General features: G+C 36.5%; 1 protein-coding gene across 7 annotated transcripts in view; it reads right to left on the minus strand.

Moving 5' to 3' along the window:
* DCDC1 (doublecortin domain containing 1) overlaps positions 1-20,961 on the minus strand; it is a 470,261-nt gene that overhangs the window by 358,712 nt on the left and 90,588 nt on the right. For 6 of the 7 annotated variants that reach the window (XM_059875151.1, XM_015474817.3, XM_015474816.3 and 3 more), the window contains one exon: positions 2,021-2,187. In XM_059875151.1, the coding sequence (XP_059731134.1) occupies positions 2,021-2,187 (167 nt within the window). Of the gene's footprint in view, positions 1-1,252; positions 1,666-2,020; positions 2,188-20,961 lie in introns of those variants that run through there. The other variant, XM_059875153.1, reaches the window with a different exon arrangement.

Consider the following 20,961-nt stretch of genomic DNA (forward strand, 5'->3'; position numbering starts at 1 on the left):
ATAAATTGTATATATACAATAAAACTTAACCAAGTATCATATCAAAACTTGAGTGAAAGCATTAAAATTTGAGTGAAAAACTTTAAGTTTTTACAACTGAGCAAAGTAAAAAGGTTTAGTTGGAAATGGCAAAGAGCCTAGATTTTTAAAATATTCCTAAATTTGGCATAATGTTGAAAGTCATAATGTTGATGATATAAACAATTTCAAGTGATCAGACATTTAGAGGTGCTAAAAATGTTAATTTTTTCACATTTACATTTAATATTTATTTTAATAAAATGTATTTTTCACCAATCTTGAATCACAAAGAAATTTTCAAAATCAAACAGTAATTCTTAAAGCATTATTTTCTCACAATACTAAGACCTCTTCAATCCAGTACAACTGTTCATATCTATTTAAATTTTAAATGTTTAGAACAATGGAAGAAAAAATAAATATGCCACAACTACTTTCTGAGCTTTTTCTTATCTCTAAAATCCTCACTTTTAATAAAACTTAGAAAATGTTCAAGTTTCTTTTGATTTGATTTAAATGGTGCTTTTATGGCACTGGAGAATTGTCTCATGCTTTCTTAACATTAAATAATTTTAAACTGTCAGTAGGATCAAGCTGTTTAATAACAAATACATGATTGTAATTGAATTGGTGGTTATTGTATATTATTGTATCTTAAAAATGAAATAATATTTGTTAAAATAATTTAGTTTTAAAAAATATATTTTATATCAGTTTTTATATATGATATTAGCTTAATAAAGAATGTTAAAAATAAGTTTGTATTTTTATTTTTTATATTCTTATTGTAAACAGCTTTATCTATGATAATTATTAATACCCTTTCTGGATACACTGACATTAATTAACTAGGAAACCAATCATGTTTTGAGAACGCAAGTTTCTCACGGGAAGATGTCTCTTGCTAGTTCTGGATACCTTAGTTCAAGAATTTCTTCCAGTCAATACAAGCTGTTCTTCCCCTAACCAGACAGCAGGAGGTGCTGTGTGAACACTAAGACCGACTACCATTCCCACCTCCCCTCCCCCTGCATACAGAGAATAATAGCATGATGCCTTCAAAATATTCATTTTTTAGCAGCCTGTGGTCTGAGATAATGTGCCCAGTTCTAAACTGGAAACTCCCAGTTAGAAGTGTAAACCCTATCCATTATTTAATGTGGTAAAATGCATGCCTAATTTTTTAAGACCAAGTGCAAAGAAGATTCAAAAATTATGTCAAATTGAGTTTTATTTTATAAACAGCACAAATCATTCAGCTCTACAATAGAATTCTACTTTAAGATAAATCAAAGTCTTTCTAAGTAGTTTCAAAAATTTCAAAGTTTTCATACACATACCCCTTCTCCCATCACACATACACACACACACACACACACATCCACACACACTCTCTCTCTCAATCTATATCTTTCTCTTTCTGTTTCACAATTATGAAATAGATATTTAGAAATTAAACGAAAATCTCTAGTTTAAACTACTTCAAATACATTATTTCTATACTTTCAGGTCTGGAAATATACAAGTGAAATAAGTACAAATGAAGTAAGTTACTCAACATGAAGTTAATTTCCAATTTCATCTCCCAGAATATGACTGGTTATGTTTTAGCCCATCTTCTACAACATTAAGTATGATTTCATACTGGAAAAAACAGAAGGGGGGTCATTTAAAACTTCAAATGCTATAGGAGCTATTCACTTTCTTATTTAAAGTAACTGTCTATAGAATTTCCACATAAGGAGTTGCTTTCGTTTTGCGCAGTATGCAGCAAGGAAAGATGACACATATGACATCCCACACCAAAAGATAGATACAATTAGCCCCGTTATTGTTGTCTTTGAGATTACAGAAGAAGCATTTTGGCTCCCTAATGGGCACTACGCTCATGAAATACATGTCACAGTTCTTTTATGACATGATGCCAATCATTGCCTCTATACAACCAAGTACATTTTAAATCATACAATAAAGCAGTTTTTCAAGAGGGATGACTCACCTGTTTAGAATATTTTTTTGCAGATTTTAATCGTTGGTACAAGGCCAAAAGAACTCCTTGGATGTACATCTTAGCTCCTGAGGGGCTGAAACCTTCTCCCTTAGAGACCCAAACTGGTCCCCGTAAAGGTGTGATGGAATTTTGCAGGCATTTTTCAAGCAGAGGAACTATACGAGAAAATAAGGGAAAATAAATTCTTTTGACCCAAACGAAATACACTGCCTGGAACACAGCCCCAATGCCAGAGCTAACTCTTAACATCTATTATTTATACCTGACCTGGGTTAAGTCTTAGAGAGGCAATTCCTGCATTACTAGTGGCCACCATGAAGGATGTATTTATATTGAGACAGCCCCCCATGCAAGACTCATAAGCTTTGTGAGCACACCTGAATAGTTCTGAAGTGTGCCTAACTAGCTGCACAGTGTCATGGTGTGCACTGATTGCCTTATCTTCTCATTTATCACAGATGAGTTGGAACCAACCTTGCTGAAATCTACTTGCATTGTCCTGATAAAATTGTACGATCCATGTTGTTTCGGTATATAGCTTCCCAGAGAGGAGTCTATATAACTAAAACATCACATCTGGGAATTATTCATAAAATATAATCCACACCTTGATAAACCATCCTATTCAAGTCCTTTCACTGCCATCGCTTAAATAACCCATAAAACAAAGTGGTGAGGCTGTTTAAAAATAAGAGGGAGAATCTTAAGCAAGCATTTTATCATACATACCTTTTGTTTTTAAGCTTCTGGGACATAAGCTGGTCAAAGATTTAGGGATGCTATTCCAGTACACGGTTTGTAAACAGATAGAAGATATTTACTTGTGGGCCTGTATTACAACATCCATATGGACTTGACAGACATGTTTATACATTTTTTCACCCAATTAGCTTATAAAATCTTTCTAGTGTAAAATAGGCAAATAACATGGCAGCTAGCTAACATTTTTCAAGATTTAATTTCCCACTGAAATGCCAGAAATAAAGAAACTTTAAAAATCTTAGGCACACTTGAGAATCCAGAAAGATGAAAGGATATCATTTTTTTAACTTTGTCTTTAAGTGTATACATGTGACATTACATAAACATACAAAATAACTATATGGCTTGGCGACCTTCTTCTAATACATACTTCTACTGGAAAAGAAATTGGATAGATCACCAGCAAAGAAAATAGGTCCGTGCCATTGGTTATGTTATATGTTGCATATTTTATGCAGAGAGGCCTAGCATAGAATCTGGAAATTGAATTACAATTAGGTTCAGCTGAGCTGCAGAGTGGCTGAGTTATGCAAATGGCCTTTGCTACTGGTATTCTGCTGATTTTTGCTCTTAGTAAAAAAGTTATGCTTTTTATGGCACTAAGTTCTGCAGCTCTCTACCAAAGTGCAATTTAAATTATTTCTAACATATTCATCACTAAAGGAAATGTTGTAAATAGAGTTTAAGATTTTCTAAGATTACGATAAATAAAGTTAAAAAGAAATCATGATCCAATGATTATTTAGAATCTTTAGATGTGTGCATGAAATTCACTCACCAGCCTGAGAAACTAATTCCTGAAATTCACATATCAAAACTATTATCCTCCTGAAGCAATTGCTCTTCTCCATAAGTTTGATCACAACAGTTATCTCAAACTTTAAAAGAAATATATTAGGTCATACGTATTACTAAAGAAATAAAAAGAGAAGTAAACTTATTTTTAGAATTGCAACTCTTCAATTTGGCTTATAATTTTTCCTAAAGAAACCCAGTTTAAGAATCATCAGAGCTTTCAGTTAGCTACAAATTCATATATTACTATGTGTTGAATTTTAATTTGTAAACTTTTAATTGACGCACCCATTCAACCTAGTACAGTTTTTGTACATGGAAAGGCATTACATAAATAGCTGTTAAATTGAAAAACAATTTTAAGTAATCCAAAAAGCAAATAAGAAACTTGAACGATTTACATCCAAGATTTAATCTTCGATGTAAATCTAAGAACACTTTATCAAATTCTCTAGTCTTTATAGCTTTATTCATCCATGCTTTTTCACAAAGTAACTTTCAAATTCTTTATGTCAGCCCAAAGGATTCCAAAGAAGAATTTAATATATTTTCTAACACAAAACTTTATACATTTTTTTTCAGGGTTTGTACCTTCCATAAGAATTTAAGAAAAAAAATACAGTTTATGAAAAAATACAAATTATATCAAAATGTAAGCAGTGTCAGAGTTGATATAGGATGGAAAAGAGCTCCCATGCTCCACATGATTTATGTAATTAGGAATACTATGGAAACCAGAAATAGCAAAGCAAAGAAAGCAGTATTCACAAGCAGGTTTTATAAGGGACTTCAGAATCTGCTCTGAACTTGTTGAATAATCTGTTCAGTATTCCAGAATCTCCCTGCTGGAAGCAGGGTCCTCATTATAACCACAAGAGCGCTAATAAAGGTTAGCCTCTGAACTGAGGATTAGAAGGCTCTTTCTTTTTGGAAGCTGCAAACTAGTAACTTTGATGATCTTCTTGAAAAGGAAGACAAAGCACACTCCAAGAACAAACAATGTTTCCACTAACTAGGAAGATACAGAAAACATAAGAAAATGATATGTCTAAGCACTTAGAAAGGAAGTATAAATAAGCCTAATATATTGGAAAAATAAAACTTATTAATCAGTTCAAATAAAAGAACTCTCCCTAAAAAAGAAGACTTGGCCTAAGATGATAGTTTTGAAATATAATAGAATAATTAATTTTTAAAAAAAGAGAAAGTTGACTTTTCAACCCCAACCATAGATTTTAATGAGAATTATTTATTATGTATTTTAGTGGATATTCATAATAGTCTATACCAAAAACTCATATCTGTTCTTAACCAATGGCTCTTTTATGTTCAGTTCTTCCTTCTCTGTTTCTGAAGCAAAACTTCATTCTATTAAAGAGGACTATTGCATATAGATGTGCAGGAAATAAGGGCACTGATTTAGAAAGGACAATAGACACTTTTCAACATTGGAAAGAGCATAATCCTACATGTTGCTATGAGCTAGCAAAGCCCATTATAGATACTCAATGAAAAAATATGTCTTTCCCAGGAATGAACTCTGGGATATTATTTTGTATGTAAACCATGAGTTTCTCTTTCAAATTCTACTCAGAAATATGACCTCATTCAAGAAGGTAGCTGGCTCATATTATCCTGTATTTCTTTAATATATATTTGTGTGCATAGCAAGAAATGAATAACATAGCATTTCTTCTTACATTTGAGGCCTTTATTACAAGTGTTCAACCTCTTTGCTCCTTTACAGAATCTTGCTTTCCTGTAATTTCAATAATTCTGTTAAACAAGTCCTCAACATTTTTATTAGATACATGATTTGGAAATTAATCATTCCTTAAATCTATCAATAAGTATAATCAGTCAAATGTGATCATTCAGTTGGGATCATTTCCATCACTGTAAAGGTGAAGTTATATGGATGATTTTTATCCATTTTATTTATTCTCAAGTCAGGACTATAGGAAAATTGAAATTAATCCAATTTCAATAGGTGTGGAGTTGAAGATGTTGGGTAAATAGATCATGTGGTCAAAAGGAGTAACTTCACTGCTCACAGCAAGTACTAAGTATTATGAGTAAATGGATCATATGATTAAAAGTAGTAGCTCTATTAATTTCATAACTATCAACATGCTGTTCTATTTCCCTTGCATTTCTTCCCCCCATTTTTCCCACTTGTTAATATATCCTTGTTTTCCAAGGCTCATAGGAATTATCATTTCCTCTGGCAAAATTTCCCAAGTTGTTAAATTGTTCTATCCGCTACCTTTCCCAGATCATTGTTTATATTTTATTTTTCCCTTATTGATTTGCATTGGTCCTCATATTCTCCACTCGCTACCTTCATCCTCCAGTAAATCACAAAAACTTTGGAGTTTGAAGGCATGGTGTTTTTCAATTTGATAAAAGCAGCACCCAGTAACTATCTACTGGATAAATGAATAGCATGTTTGGATATACTGTGGGCAGTCTTTTAGGTAACTTTTAGGACCATGAGTACAACTATACATAATCATTGAGAATCTGTAACTTTCTGTGACCAAATTAAAATTTAATGAAAATTTGATAAATACAAATATACCAGAATTTTAAAGCATAATTAATGTATGTACAATACTTTTATTTTAAACTCTCTTATAAAATGATCTTGAACACTAAAGAAGAAAATAAACATAGAATAAAAACAATACAATTTTGGCAATGAAGCATTAACTAGCCAGGAGGCACAATGGTAAAGAATCCACCTGCTTATGTAAGAGATGCAAGAGACACAGGTTCAATCCTTGGGTCGGGAAGATCCCCTGAAGTAGGAAATGGCAACCCACTTCAGTATTCTTGCTTGGAAAATTCCATGGACAGAGGAGACTGGCAGGCTATAGTCCATGAGGTCACAGATCGGACATGACTGAGTACACATCTCACACACACACACACACACACACACACACACACACACACACAGAGCCAGGAGAAGACCAGAGCTGGATATTTTAAAAGTCCTGGAAAATCCTTAATCATGCTACTATGGGAAAAGGCACACAATAAAACTTAAATAACAGAGCAATAAAATATTAGATTAAGGTCAAAATAGCTATTTTAAATAATAAGGGTAATTCCTTCTAAGAACTCCAAACACAATGAGTTCATAAGCTATTCATGAGAAACTAAACTGTTCAACCTTCAAGAGGACCTATATATCCCAGATAAGAAGCTTGAGCTTATTTGGATTCATGATGGACACAGTACAAGAATTTTTGACAAGGAGCCAAAAATTCCTCTAAAGATAAACCTAATAGAACTCACTATGAAGATACAGACTGGAATGTCCTGTCAATTTTTATACCTAGGGAATATATGTCTCTCTCCAAAAGCAACACCTGACATTTAAAGAGACACTTTGCGTATTCCATTTGAATCTCCTGTAGAAAGCTAAAAAGAGGATTTTTTTCAATCAATATATTTTCAAAAAGCATTGGAAATAAGTGCTTTAGTAGCTTGCTTCCAATTAAAAATTAAAATTCATGCCAATTAAATACCCAGAATCGTAAGTTTCCCATTGCAATCAGAATACATGAGACTGTGAAAAAAAAAAAAGACAGTGCCCAAAGCATACTTACCCACAGAAAAACTATTATATGCTACTTGGCAGGAAATTTCAGATCTCAGTTCTCAAAAATACTCACTATTGTTAGCAGGACATCATTTGGAAATTTCCCATTAATTCAATTGAAAATGTTTGTTAATAAAGTTGATCTAAAAAGTCTTTTTTGTATGATACAAGGTGAGTTCTTAAAAGATACTCAGAACTGACAGCTTCCCGTCCAGGAAGCAGGCCTGGAGGGAGTCTGAGCTAGTGCCAAGGTATGTATGGGTTTTACTGCTCCTTATCCAGCTTTATGTAACAGCTGGAAAACTCCTGGTCCAAGAACAACCAGAAGACGCCACTCAAAAGCATGGTCTGCTGGGAAGATTGAATGATGGAGGGCATACTTTGAATGATTTATATCAGTATATTTTTATTCAAACAAAACCAAACCAACAGCTGCTGTGTACTTTTGTTTACATGCTATATGTCAAATTTTATTGTCCCCAAGGTACTCATGAGAAAAGATTTAGCAGTTGTTTTCTTAAATACCAATGCCTACCCAAATTTGGATTTTTCCTCCACTGAACAAAATGACAAGCACACGATTGCTATACTTAGAGCAATCTTTCACAGCTGCTTTAGTTTTTCAGTGATCCTATTAAACTGACGGCATATTGCCTGTGGGGTCTACAGTGTTACAATACTGCTTGCTGTAAGAGACATTGATTTGTATGATAGGATCAAACAGAACAGGGATGTATTGGGGGGGCAGAGAATTTCATAGGTTGTATTGGTTTTACCTGCGTAAAATTTAATTCAGACATTGTGACCTTTATGGAACACCTGGTTATTTAATTGCTGATATGTGGGTGAATGGTGACATTGGGGCTTGGAAGTATGAAGTCTTAGGAAGTCTCCTCTGTTTTGAAAATGCAGCCTGAGTCATGTCTTTTCTTAAACTGAACGAAGTAGCTGTGCATTAAATATGCTGGCACATCTTCTGCTTGAGCAAGTGGACCGAAATGGTGTGAATTGTTAATGCCTTGCTGCTTTGGTTCACGGCTTGTGATTGATCATTTGTAACTATATCTACTCCTTGTTCCATGAAATCAAGTATGGAGTAATGGGTTCATCAGATTTTGGGGTTAAATTGAGAGTGAAGAGGTACTGTGTGTGGAAATAAGAGTTGCCATGTTCAGGGCTGGCCTTGTAACAGCATGGAATCTAAAGGCGATATTCAAAACCACTTCACTCATCATACGCTTACTGATTCTGAATAGGGCCCATTTGCAGGGGACATTTGGTAGTTTTCCAATACGCTTTATGCCTCTTTCTACTTCCACCACCATGCACATCTTTTTTTCATACATCCCCAGTAGCACATTGGTAGAACAGGTCAGCATACACAATTCATTCATTTAAATAACTTGATTTATACAAGTAGAAGTAAGCTGGGACTCTATTGTTTGAGTCTTGTTTTTCCCCTCAACAGAAATAATAGTGTATGTGTCTTTGAAAATACAAGTATTTTGTGGACTCAATTTCTTGAGCACCTAAAATATTTGGTATGTAGTAATAATCTAAAATAACTTAATTGAACTGATATGTGTACAATTAAGATTAAAGAAATGTTAAGAATTAATCATATCTAATATATCTAATCTATTTTCATGTGGTTATGGTCTATACCAATACATAATAATTGAATATATATGACCTGCTTTTGTAAACTTTAAAGCTCTGCACAAAAATTTAAAGCACTGTCTTAGGATTAGTTTGTGGAAGTACAATGCATGGAACTTAATAAATAAAATCAACAAAAATGAGAAGTAAAGACCTTTAGAAATGTCATTATATAATTGCTTGCTGTAATAACTGATACTTTTTAGACATTATTACTTGTAATTTCTATTACTATTCAGAAAAGCTTAATCCAAATGGTGTTAACTGAGGCACCAATTAACTGTTGACCCAGTAAGAACAGATGTAATAAAAACATAATAAAACTTAGGAACAAAATCAAATATATGTAAGTAACATTCAAAAGTAAGCTAATTGTAAACTGACTCAAACTTCTACTATTACATTATAAAGTAACAACTAATATAATTTTTTTTAATGTGGCTGGACCTTTTTTTCTTTTTTTTCCAGTCAATACCTGGCACATACATACCCTAATTCAGAGAGACCTAGGAGTCAGAAAATGTGGATAAAATAGTTTTAGTCTACTTGGCTCAAATGCAAGGCCAATACATTATTTACATTTAAGTATTTTACTTAGGATGTAAAATATATGTGTGTCATAAAAATTTACATTCTAAAGGTGATAAACTGAAAAGTCTTCATAGTTACAGTAATTATAATGGAAGATTCCCTTTTTTACATTTCTCTATGTTGTTTCACAAAAGTAGAATCTTCTATAATAAGCACTTTACATATTTTGTCTATTATTTCACCTCTCTTCTCAAAATGCTAAGAAGGAAGAAAACCAATCACTGCTGAGTTTTTTACACGGAGACCTTAGTCACTCAGTCCTGTACAACTCTTTGAGACCCCATGAACTGCAGACCGTCAGGCTCCTTTCTCCATGGGGATTCTCCAGGCAAGAATTCTGGAGTGGGTTGCCATGACCTCCTCCAGGGGATCTTCACAACCCAAGGATCGTACGCAGGTTTCCCGCATTGCAGGCAGATTCTTTACCGACTGAGCTATCACGTTTTACAGCATGTACTAACAATCAGACTACTTGTTTTCATTGACAATTATACTGTTACAACTTTTTTTTATAAAGAACTTCTAGGATCTTGGACAAATCATTAGAGTTAGATACAGATTTTGGTGTTAGAGCTCAAAGACCCAGAAATAAGATATAAAAACTAGAAGCTAAAAAGATAAACTCAAGGAGAAGGGAGAAAAATCAAGGACTTGGTTAAAAAAATCACATAAATACTGAACAAAGTTTAGCCCAACAACACCTAGGAGTGATGATCATATATTCACGACTATAAAAGACAGTCTATGTTTTAAAGACTTCAAAAGGGAGTTTTCTGACATACTAAAGAGTCTATGAGCAGATTAGACTGCTTTGTGAATGTTCATATCACACAATTGTGCATTCACATATTTAATAAAAGATGACAGTGATCCAATTATAATGGGAGTTCTCCAACTGCCACTAAAAAAAGTTTTTAAAATCAAGCTTTGACAAAATTCTTAATATTCTCTATAGATAAATAGCAGAAATATAAATCAGTAATTAGTTAGCACTTTTATGTTTTGCTTTGTTTTGTTTTGTTTTGGCCACGCCACTGGGTCCATGACAGTGAAAGCCCAGAATCCTAGCCATTAGGCCACCAAGCAACTGCCAGCAATTTTTGTTATTGTCAAGCAATGAGAGTAGCTAGTTCAAGTTCAATGTCTGGAAGTCATTAGAGGACACTGGGGGCCATATCGGAGAAGGCAATGGCACCCCACTCCAGTACTCTTGCCTGGAAAATCCATGGACAGAGGAGTCTGGTAGGCTGCAGTACATGGGGTCACTAAGAGTCGGGAACGACTGAGCGACTTCCCTTTCACTTTTCACTTTCATGCATTGGAGAAGGAAATGGCAACCCACTCCAGTGTTCTTGCCTGGAGAATCCCAGGGACGGGGAAGCCTGGTGGGCTGCCGTCTCTGGGGTCGCACAGAGTCGGACACGACTGAAGCGACTTCGCAGCAGCAGCAGCAGAGGGCCATATCTAAGGTACCTTGGAACCAAAGCAAAGTCAGAGAGCACAGCCCCAAGGAAGCCCTGAGGACTTCTTCTGAATGGCATCTTTCTAACACAACAGGGCTGCCTTTGTATATTTTAATCTAGAGAAACTCCAGGGCTGATTAATAACCATCAGCATTAGGCATGCTTCTCCAGAAAGAAACCTAAATTTTTATATTTCATAAAGTTTGAGAAGTAAGAGTAAGTGGTAAAGGGACTCATGGCAAATATACTTAATTTTAAAGAAGATATTATAATTATAAAGTTTCTAGGACAGATTATAAAATGGTTTGTGAACCCTTAGAAAAATAAACAGTGATCATTAGGACCCAACATGGGATAACTCGCATAAAAGTGAAGTGAAAGTGAAAGTCATGTGGTCATGTCCAGTCTTTTGTGACCCCATGGACCATAGCTCACCAAGCAAGAATACTGGAATGGGTTGCCATTCCCTTCTTCAGGGGATCTCCGTGACCCAGGGATCGAACCTGGGTATCATGCATTGAAGGCAGATTCTTTACTGGCTGAGCCACTAGGGAAGCCTAACAAATACTTAATGAGCAGAGAGGGAGACTCATGGGGAGATTCCTTACATGGGGCTTGCCCTTTCTAATAGCAGCATAGAAACATTATTTCTTCCAGTGGAGAGTAGATCTCAATAGACTATGGCTACATCTATTGTCTTTAAGCAAAATATTACTAAGTCTGTGTGTTCCTTCCCAAATAAATGGGTGTATCTATAACAAGGCAGGAGAACCCAGGTCTGCAAACCTCCTGTTTCATTAAGTCCTTTATTTAAAATTCATGTGGGAGGAGACATGGGTACGCCTGTGGCTGATTCATGTTGCCGTTTGGTAGAAACCAATGCAATACTGTAAAGCAATTATCCTTCAATTAAAAACAAATAAAAAACCAAAATTCATGATTGCTTTCTTTTGATATTTCTCTTTAAAAATGATAGAGCAATACCTCACTTAGTATCCAAAACAAAAGAAAATTATAAGTGAATGCTTCCCTCGCTTGCAATTTCTTTCACGGAAAAAGTAGTATGAATATAAGGAAACAGAATGAATACACACATACAGCTGTCCCTGTATGGGGCTTGATTGTAGGCTGCAGGCTATATATCTTTCTGAATTACCTACTTTTAACCAAGAAAGCAATGCCATTTTACAGGACCCAGACCATCTGGACAGTTGTAGAATTACACATTTAGAGAGAAGGAAAAATACTAGCAACAAAGGTGTAGAACTAAGCATTTTTAGAGCATAAGAGAAGAGGGAAGCGTTTTGACTAGGCTCTCCCAATGTCCTGAAATTTCCATTTCATCAAAAGGAAGCAAAGTACAATGCTTCACCAAGAAGTGCATCATCCCCAGTTTTTATAATTATATATAATGTAATTCTATAATATATATAATTTTTAAAATAATTTTATAATACTTATAGTTACACTGTTTTATAATACCTCCTCTATATTATTTAGACCTGGGTTAAATGTGGGAATAGAGAAGACTACAAAATCTCTGTTCTAATGGATCTTACAGTCTAGGGGACAGATTAAATAATTAACAATAATTAATAGTAAACAAATTAAATAATTCCTCAAGCATCTTTATTAATTATAGTTGTGACAATTACTAGACACAGGGTGCTATTAATGGAACAGAGATACCTGTCCTAGATAAGGGGAGAAGTGGGACAGGAAAGGTATTCGAGGAAGAAATGTTTAAAATAAGACCTTAAGAAAAGTAGGTAATACCTTGCAGGGAAGATAGAGTCAGAGAATCCAGGCAGAGTAAACATATGGTAAAGTTCTGGGGCATGAAGGAGTATCAAGTGTTGGAGGAACAGAAACAAGAAAATAAAGTGACTTGAGTGCAGAGATGAAGGGCTCAGTACTACATGTGAAGCTGGAGAACCTAGGTAGGGACCCAATCATGAAGGCCCTTCAGGCCACAGTAAAAATTTAAGCACTGATCCAATATGACCAGTTATGACAGACTAAACTCACTTTTAAAATTAATGTTACTAGAGTGAGGCAATTAGAAAATTTATGTTTACATAGGGGTTAGATAAACCTGTAAGTTCATAACTAAATGAAGAGTCATACCCAGGAAGATTAATAGAAATCTGAAGCATAGACTCTGTTCAGTTCAGTTCAGTTGAGTTGCTCAGTCGCGTCCGACTCTTTGCGACCCCATGAATCGCAGCACGCCAGGCCTCCCTGTCCATCACCAACTCCCGGAGTTCCCTCAGACTCATGTCCATCGACTCAGTGATGCAATCCAGCCATCTCATCCTCTGTCCGTCCCCTTCTCCTCTTGCCCCCAATCCCTCCCAGCATCAGAGTCTTTTCCAATGAGTCAACTCTTCACATGAAGTGGCCAAAGCACTGGAGTTTCAGCCTTAGCATCATTCCTTCCAAAGAAATCCCAGGGCTGATCTCCTTCAGAATGGACTGGTTGGATCTCCTTGCAGTCCAAGGGACTCTCAAGAGTCTTCTCCAACACCACAGTTCAAAAGCATCAATTCTTCGGCGCTCAGCCTTCACAATCCAACTCTCACATCCATACATGACCACAGGAAAAACCATAGTCTTGACTAGACGGACCTTTGTTGGCAAAGTAATGTCTCTGCTTTTGAATATGCTATCTAGGTTGGTCATAACTTTCCTTCCAAGGAGTAAGCGTCTTTTAATTTCATGGCTGCAGTCACCATCTGCAGTGATTTTGGAGCCCAGAAAAATAAAGTCTGACACTGTTTCCCCATCTATTTCCCATGAAGTGATGGGACCAGATGCCATGATCTTCGTTTTCTGAATGTTGAGCTTTAAGCCAACTTTTTCACTCTCCTCTTTCACTTTCATCAAGAGGCTTTTGAGTTCCTCTTCACTTTCTGCCATAAGGGTGGTGTCATCTGCATATCTGAGGTTATTGATATTTCTCCTGGCAATCTTGATTCCAGCTTGTGTTTCCTCCAGTCCAGCGTTTCTCATGATGTACTCTGCATATAAGTTAAATAAGCAGGGTGACAATATACAGAATTGACGTATTCCTTTTCCTATTTGGAACCAGTCTGTTGTTCCTGGAATGTGAAGTCAAGTGGGCCTTAGAAAGCATCAGTACGAACAAAGCTAGTGGAGGTGATGGAATTCCAGTGGAGCTATTTCAAATCCTGAAAGATGATGCTGTGAAAGTGCTGCACTCAATATGCCAGCAAATTTGGAAAACTCAGCAGTGGCCACAGGACTGGAAAAGGTCAGTTTTCATTCCGATCCCAAAGAAAGGCAATGCCAAAGAATGCTCAAACTACTGCACAATTGCACTCATCTCACATGCTAGTAAAGTAATGCTCAAAATTCTCCAAGCCAGGCTTCAACAATACGTGAACCGTGAACTTCCTGATGTTCAAGCTGGTTTTAGAAAAGGCAGAGGAACCAGAGATCAAATTGCCAACATCTACTGGATCATGGAAAAAGCAAGCGAGTTCCAGGAAAACACCTATTTCTGCTTTATTGACTATGCCAAAGCCTTTGACTGTGTGGATCACAATAAACTGTGGAAAATTCTGAAAGAGATGGGAATACCAGACCACCTGACCTGCCTCTTGAGAAATCTGTATGCATGTCAGGAAGCAACAGTTAGAACTGGACATAGACTCCTAGCATGTTAAAGATCTCTGTCCCTAATTATTGCCTACTGGTGGCTCAGATGATAAAGAATCTGCCTGCAGTGCGGGATCCCTGGGTTGGGAACATTTCCTGGAGGAGGTCATGGCAATCCTCTCCAAAAATCCTGCCTGGAGAATCCACATGGACAGAGAAACCTAGCAGGCTACAGTCCATGGGGTCGCAAAGAGTCGGACACAACTGAGTGGCTAAGCACAGCACATTTTAATCAATAATTTAGACAATGAAAACAAAAATGAGAGAAATTGTTAATCCCAGGGTGACAGATTACATATCTGAAAAATCTTATAAGGCTAACCTACTAAATAAAATTCTTTTAAGTAGAAATTTAGTAGGTATCAATGTATAAAGTTGTGTTCACATATCTACAAAATCAGCAGTACAAGCACAGGGTGAGGAAGTAGCTTAGAAGCAAACTGTGAGCAAAAATTGAGGGATTTAGTTGCCTTTAAGTTCAATTTAGCTCAACGATATGATTTATGTAAAAGAAATAATTGTAGGTTAAATAATGACCTGAAGAAAAAGAGAAGGTGGGACTACTCATCATTGACTGACCTGGAAAATCATGTACAATGTGGGGTCACAAGAAGAGGAATACCAAAAAAACTAAACAGAACAGAGAAGAGTAACCAGGATGGTGAGAGGTCAGAGAAATAGTTGGAGAGATTGGAGATACTTAACCTGGAAAAGATTTAAGCCACACATGTTCAAATATTTGAAAGGCAGTCACAGATTGGGAATTAATCTGCATCATTTAACTCCAGAAGACAAAATCAAGACCGATGGTAAAAGTGTAAGAATAGATTTCAGTTAGCTATTCTATTTTTTAAATTAAATTATAGCTGTCAGAAATGGAAAAAAGCAGTGACATGATGGACATTTATTGGAGATGACTTAGAGGAAACCATGGCAAAGCGAGGCTTTGGTGATGACCAAAGAAGCTTCTGATGCTGATACCCAAAGTAAATCAATCAACAGCACTTTGGAAGAAGATATCAAAAAATACAGTAATTTTCATTTGTTTTTACATTGTACAATGCATCTGGTAATGCATTTGCATCTCCAAGCTTTTAAAGTTCTGTGAAAAATGGCAAAATACTATTCAGAGTAGTGGAAAATCATTAAGCGACAGCACTGAGAACTACCAGCAAAAAGTGGTTAACAGTGGAAAATCTGTTGCAAATACAATTCAAAAAGGAATTTTTTTTATTTTAATTCACTCAGCCATTTAAAAAGTATTTTTCATCACTTACTACAACAAAGATCATATTTAGCATTATTATTTTAATATTAAATTTTCAAGGGTCTATTACATGCTCAGTCTTATTGTACATATTACAAGATTTTTAGAGGTTTTTTGTTTTGTTTACAATTAATGACAGATACACTATATTAAACATATATTATGACATATGGTACAGACATACGGTATCAAAAAAGTTATGATAAAGAGGTATTAGTAAACAAAATAGAGTGGGATTTAAGTAATACTTTAAAACTTTGCAAACTGACACCTTGATTGAAGCTTTGTAAGAGATCCAGTCAGAAGGCCCAGATAAACCGTGCCTGAATTCCTGACCCACAAAATCCATGACAAAATACATGTTTATTGCTTTAACTTGCTAAGTTTTGGGGTAATCTGCTATACAGCAATTGATAACTAATATCAATTTTAGTGGTCTTCCCTGGCTCAGATGGTAAAGAATCTGCCTGCCATGTGGTAAGACCTGAGTTCGATCCCTGAGTTGGACAGATCCCCTGGAGAAGGGAATGGCAACCCACTCTAGTATTTTTTCCTGGAGAATTCCACGGACAGAGGAGCCTGGTAGGCTACAATCCATGAGGTCACAAAGAGTCAGACACAAGTGAGCAATTAACACATACCAATTTTGGTTAACGGAGAAGGTGATGGCACCCCACTCCAGTACTCTTGCCTGGAAAATCCCACAGACAGAGGAGCCTGGTAGGCTGCAGTCCATGGGGTTGCAAAGAGTTGGACACGACTGAGCAACTTTCCTTTCACTTTTCACTTTCATGCATTGGAGAAGGAAATGGTAACCCACTCCAGTGTTCTTGCCTGGAGAATGCCGGGGACGGGGGAGCCTGGTGGGCTGCTGTCTATGGGGTCACACAGAGTTGGACACGACCGAAGTGACTTAGCAATAGCAAATTTTGGTTAACAGATAGTGTTGTATAATCTATGATCAAGCAAAATATTTTTTGCCCTTCCCCAAATAAAAACTATACCTCCCATCTTATTCGTGTCAGGCCTAGTCCTATGACTTGCAGTGCCCTTCCCTGTGAAAGGATTATATATTCCCACACTGCTGAATTAAGGAGACAGCATGTGAATTGCAGGTGGCTAGACAGTAAAGAATCCATCTGCAATGTGGGAGACCTGGGTTTGATCCCTGGGTCTGGAAGACTGCCTGGAGAGGGAATGACCACCCACACCAGTATTCCTGCCTAGAGAATTCTATGGACAGAGGAGACTGATGGACTACAGGACACAGAACATGAGTAACTAACACTGTCACTTTTTTCAACATGTGAAGTGCCTTGATGTAAGCTAGTAGAGGTGCAATCAACCCACAATGACATGTAGAATAAGTGAAAAATACACCTTTCCTTAAACTACCAAGTGTTTTGGAGTCGTTTGTTACTACACAGTCATATAATACATCCTGACTGATACAAATTGCTAAACTTTGAATAAATGGAGAAGAATAGAAAGATTACTGAGTGGGCATAAAATAATACAAGCAAAAGTAAGGAAGCTGGGCATATATGAGTCGTTGCATGTCTACGACATAGAAGGGACTGATCTAGCTGGGATGGAAAGTGCCTACTGGGAGCTGTGAGATGTGGTGATTTAGTTGGATGGGTAAGGCAAGATCTTAAAATGTGTACTTAAAATTTGTCAGGTACAGAGTGTGCAGACTGACTAGCCATGTCAAGTTTTGAGGGAAAAATGAAAAAGAGGGATATTTTAGGAAGATCAGTCTTTGGCAACACAGAGGACTGGAACTTCAGCTTCAGCATAAGTCCTCCCAATGAATACACAGGGTTGATTTCCTTTAGGATTGACTGGTTTGATCTCTTTGCAGTCCAAGTGACTTTCAAGTAGCTTCTCCAACACCACAGTTTGAAAGCATCAATTCTTAAGTGCTCAGCCTTCTTTATGGTTCAATTCTCACATCCATACATGACTACTGGAAAGACCTTTGTCAGCAAAGTGGTGTCTCTGCTTTTTAATATGCTCTCTAGATTTGTTGTAGCTTTCCTTCCAAGTAGCAAGTGTCTTAATTTCATGGCTGCAGTCACCATCGGCAGTGATTTTGGAGCCCAAAAATATAAAATCTCTCACTGCTTCCTCTTTTTCCCCTTCTATTTGCCATGAAGTGATGGGACCAGATGCCATGATCTTAGTTTTTTTAATAGGCCTTGGCAAACACCATTCTGCTATCTCTATGAATTTAGCTATTCTAGATATTTCAAATGTAAATGGAATCATGTAATATGGTACTTGTCTTATTTTTTAAACTTAGCATAATGTTTTAAAGGTTCATCCATGTTATAGAATTATCAGCACTTCATTCTTTTCATGGTTGAATAATATTCCATCATGTATTGTGGAATAATATATCACAATGTATTTCTGCATCCATCTTTTCAGATGTTTGGATGTTTTTGGATGTAGATGCTTGGTTTCCACCTTTTAGCTGTTATCTATAGTGCTGCTATGAATATGCATGTACAGGTTAATGTTTGATTGTCTGTTTTTAATTCTTTTGGGGTATATACTTAGGAGTAAAGTTGCAGTGTCATGGTAATTCTATGTTTACCTTTTGAAGGAACCACTAAATCATTTTCCAAAGTGGCTGAACCATTTCATGTTCCCAATGTCCAGAGTTTCCAATTTCTTCATCTTCACAAACTTAGTTTCCATTTTGTCTGTGTGTGATTTTATTTTATAGCCATTACTAGTTTATATAAAGTGTTACTTCATTGTAGGTTTGATTTGCATTTCCCTTATGACTAAGGATGTTGATGTGCTTCTTGGCTGTTTGTCTATATTCTTTGGGAAAATGTCTATTTAATTCCTTTCAGTTCAGTTCAATTGCTCATCTTTGCAACCCCATGAACTGCAGCAGGCCAGGCCTCCCTGTCCATCACTAACTCCCAGAGTCCACCCAAATCCATGTCTATTCAGTCGGTGATGCCATCCAACCATCTCATCCTCTGCCATCCCGTTCTCCTCCTGCCCTCAATCTTTCCCAGCATCAGGGTCTTTTCAAATGAGTCAGCTCTTCGCATCAGGTGGCCAAAGTATTGGAGTTTCAGCTTCAACATCAGTCCTATCAATGAACACCCAGGATGATCTCATTTAGGATGGACTGGCTGGATGTCCTTGCAGTCCAAGGGACTCTCAAGAGTCTTCTCTAATACTACAGTTCAAAAGCATCAGTTCTTCGTCACTCAGCTTTCTTTATAGTCCAACACTCACATCCATACATGACTACTGGAAAAACCATAGCCTTGACTAGACGGACCTTTGTTGGCAAAGTAATGTCTCTGCTTTTGAGTATGCTATCTAGGTTGGTCATAACTTTCCTTCCAAGGAGTAAGCGTCTTTTAATTTCATGGCTGCAATCATCATCTGCAGTGATTTTGGAGCCCAGAAAAGATTTTGGAGCCCAGAAAAATAAAGTCAGCCACTGTTTCCCCATATATTTGCCATGAAGTGATGTTGTTTGTCTTTTTGTTGTTGAGTCTGAGTTCTTTATATATTATGGATATTTAACTGGATCAGACACATGGGTCAAAAATATTTTCTCTCAATCTTGATGGTTGTCTTTTCACTTTCTTAACAGTGTCTTCTGATACATGATTTCTTTTTAAATTTGAAGACATCCAATTTACCTATTTCTTTCTTTTGTTGCCCATACTTTTGGTGTCATGTCAAAGAATACATTGCTAAATCCAAGGTTAGGCAGATTTATTTCTTCATCTTCTTGGAAAAGTCTTATACTTTTAGCTATTATATTTAGATCATTGATCCATTTTCAGTTTTGTTTTTTTTTTTTTTTTTGGTAAATGGTTCTATGTAGGGGTCCAACCTCAGTCTTTTATATGTGGATATACAGTCTTGCCACCACCATTTGTTGAAGAGATCATTGCATGGTCTTGACATCCTTTAGAAAGTCAACTGGCCATAAATGTATTGACTTATATCTGCATTCTTAATTCTATTCCATTGGTATATACATCTCTGCTTATGCCAGCACCACACTGTTTTAATTACTGTAGCTTTACTTATGGTATATATTAAAATTGGGAAATATCAGTCTCCCAAATGCAAGAAGTTTATCAAACTCAAGATTAAGGGCACAATTCTCCATAAGAATGTGCTCACTCTGACCAGCTACCTACAAATTCTAGGGTTTTCATTACCACCTTAGGTTCAATATTTTGAACCTCTCATTTTATGAGAATGTCTCATAAAACTCAGGAAATTGCTGTACTTAGGAGACCAAGTTGGTTAGGAACCCTGAGAAATATATAAGAAGTAATTTTGGAGAGAAAAGAACCCAAAAGTATTGAGACTTATGGAGGGGCCTGGACTGGGTGGCTTCATGCTTCGATGATGCTGTAATCAGCAAGGACTATGTGGGGGTTCTGTTTGCTTGCTTGCTTTTCAACCTCGATGGTTTCTGGAAACTTATACTGGGTCATGTAGCTGAATTTTTGGTTTTATATTTGTTCTCTTACTGAAGGAACTATACATGGAGAATAAGGAGGTTGACCTAAAATTTTTAATAACCAAGAACTGCATAGAATTTTGAGCTTGATGGGTTATAGCATTTAAATGCAGCTGGGATAATTTCTACCAAACTTAGCCTTCAGAAAATGCTAGCCCAAGGCAGGGGTGGGGGTAACTGCTTTAGTATAGTAAGGGGTGCAATCTATGCAAGCCCTGGCACCCCAAGCTGGTCATGCTTGCCTTACTGTACAGGCTGTAGCCACTGACACTGAACCATGCAGAGAACGTCACCTGATGCTGCGGGTAAATCTGAGATTGGGATTAGATCATGTTAGGCATCAGAAGGCAGAACAATACTTGCTGCTTTTCTGTGTCTTGCAACTAAATCTGCAGTCAGGACTTTAAAATACAGTGGCACCTGGGTTCAAGACATGCTAGAACCCAATGAAGGTCTATCATTAAATGGAAACCTGGGTTCGATTCCTGAATCTGGAAGATCCCTTGGAGAAGAAAATGGCTACCCACTCCAGTATTCTTGCCTGAAGAATTCCATCGACAGAGGAGCCTGGCAGTCTACAGT

Source organism: Bos taurus, chromosome 15 (genome assembly GCF_002263795.3).
Source record: "Bos taurus isolate L1 Dominette 01449 registration number 42190680 breed Hereford chromosome 15, ARS-UCD2.0, whole genome shotgun sequence".
Taxonomy (NCBI): domain Eukaryota; kingdom Metazoa; phylum Chordata; class Mammalia; order Artiodactyla; family Bovidae; genus Bos; species Bos taurus.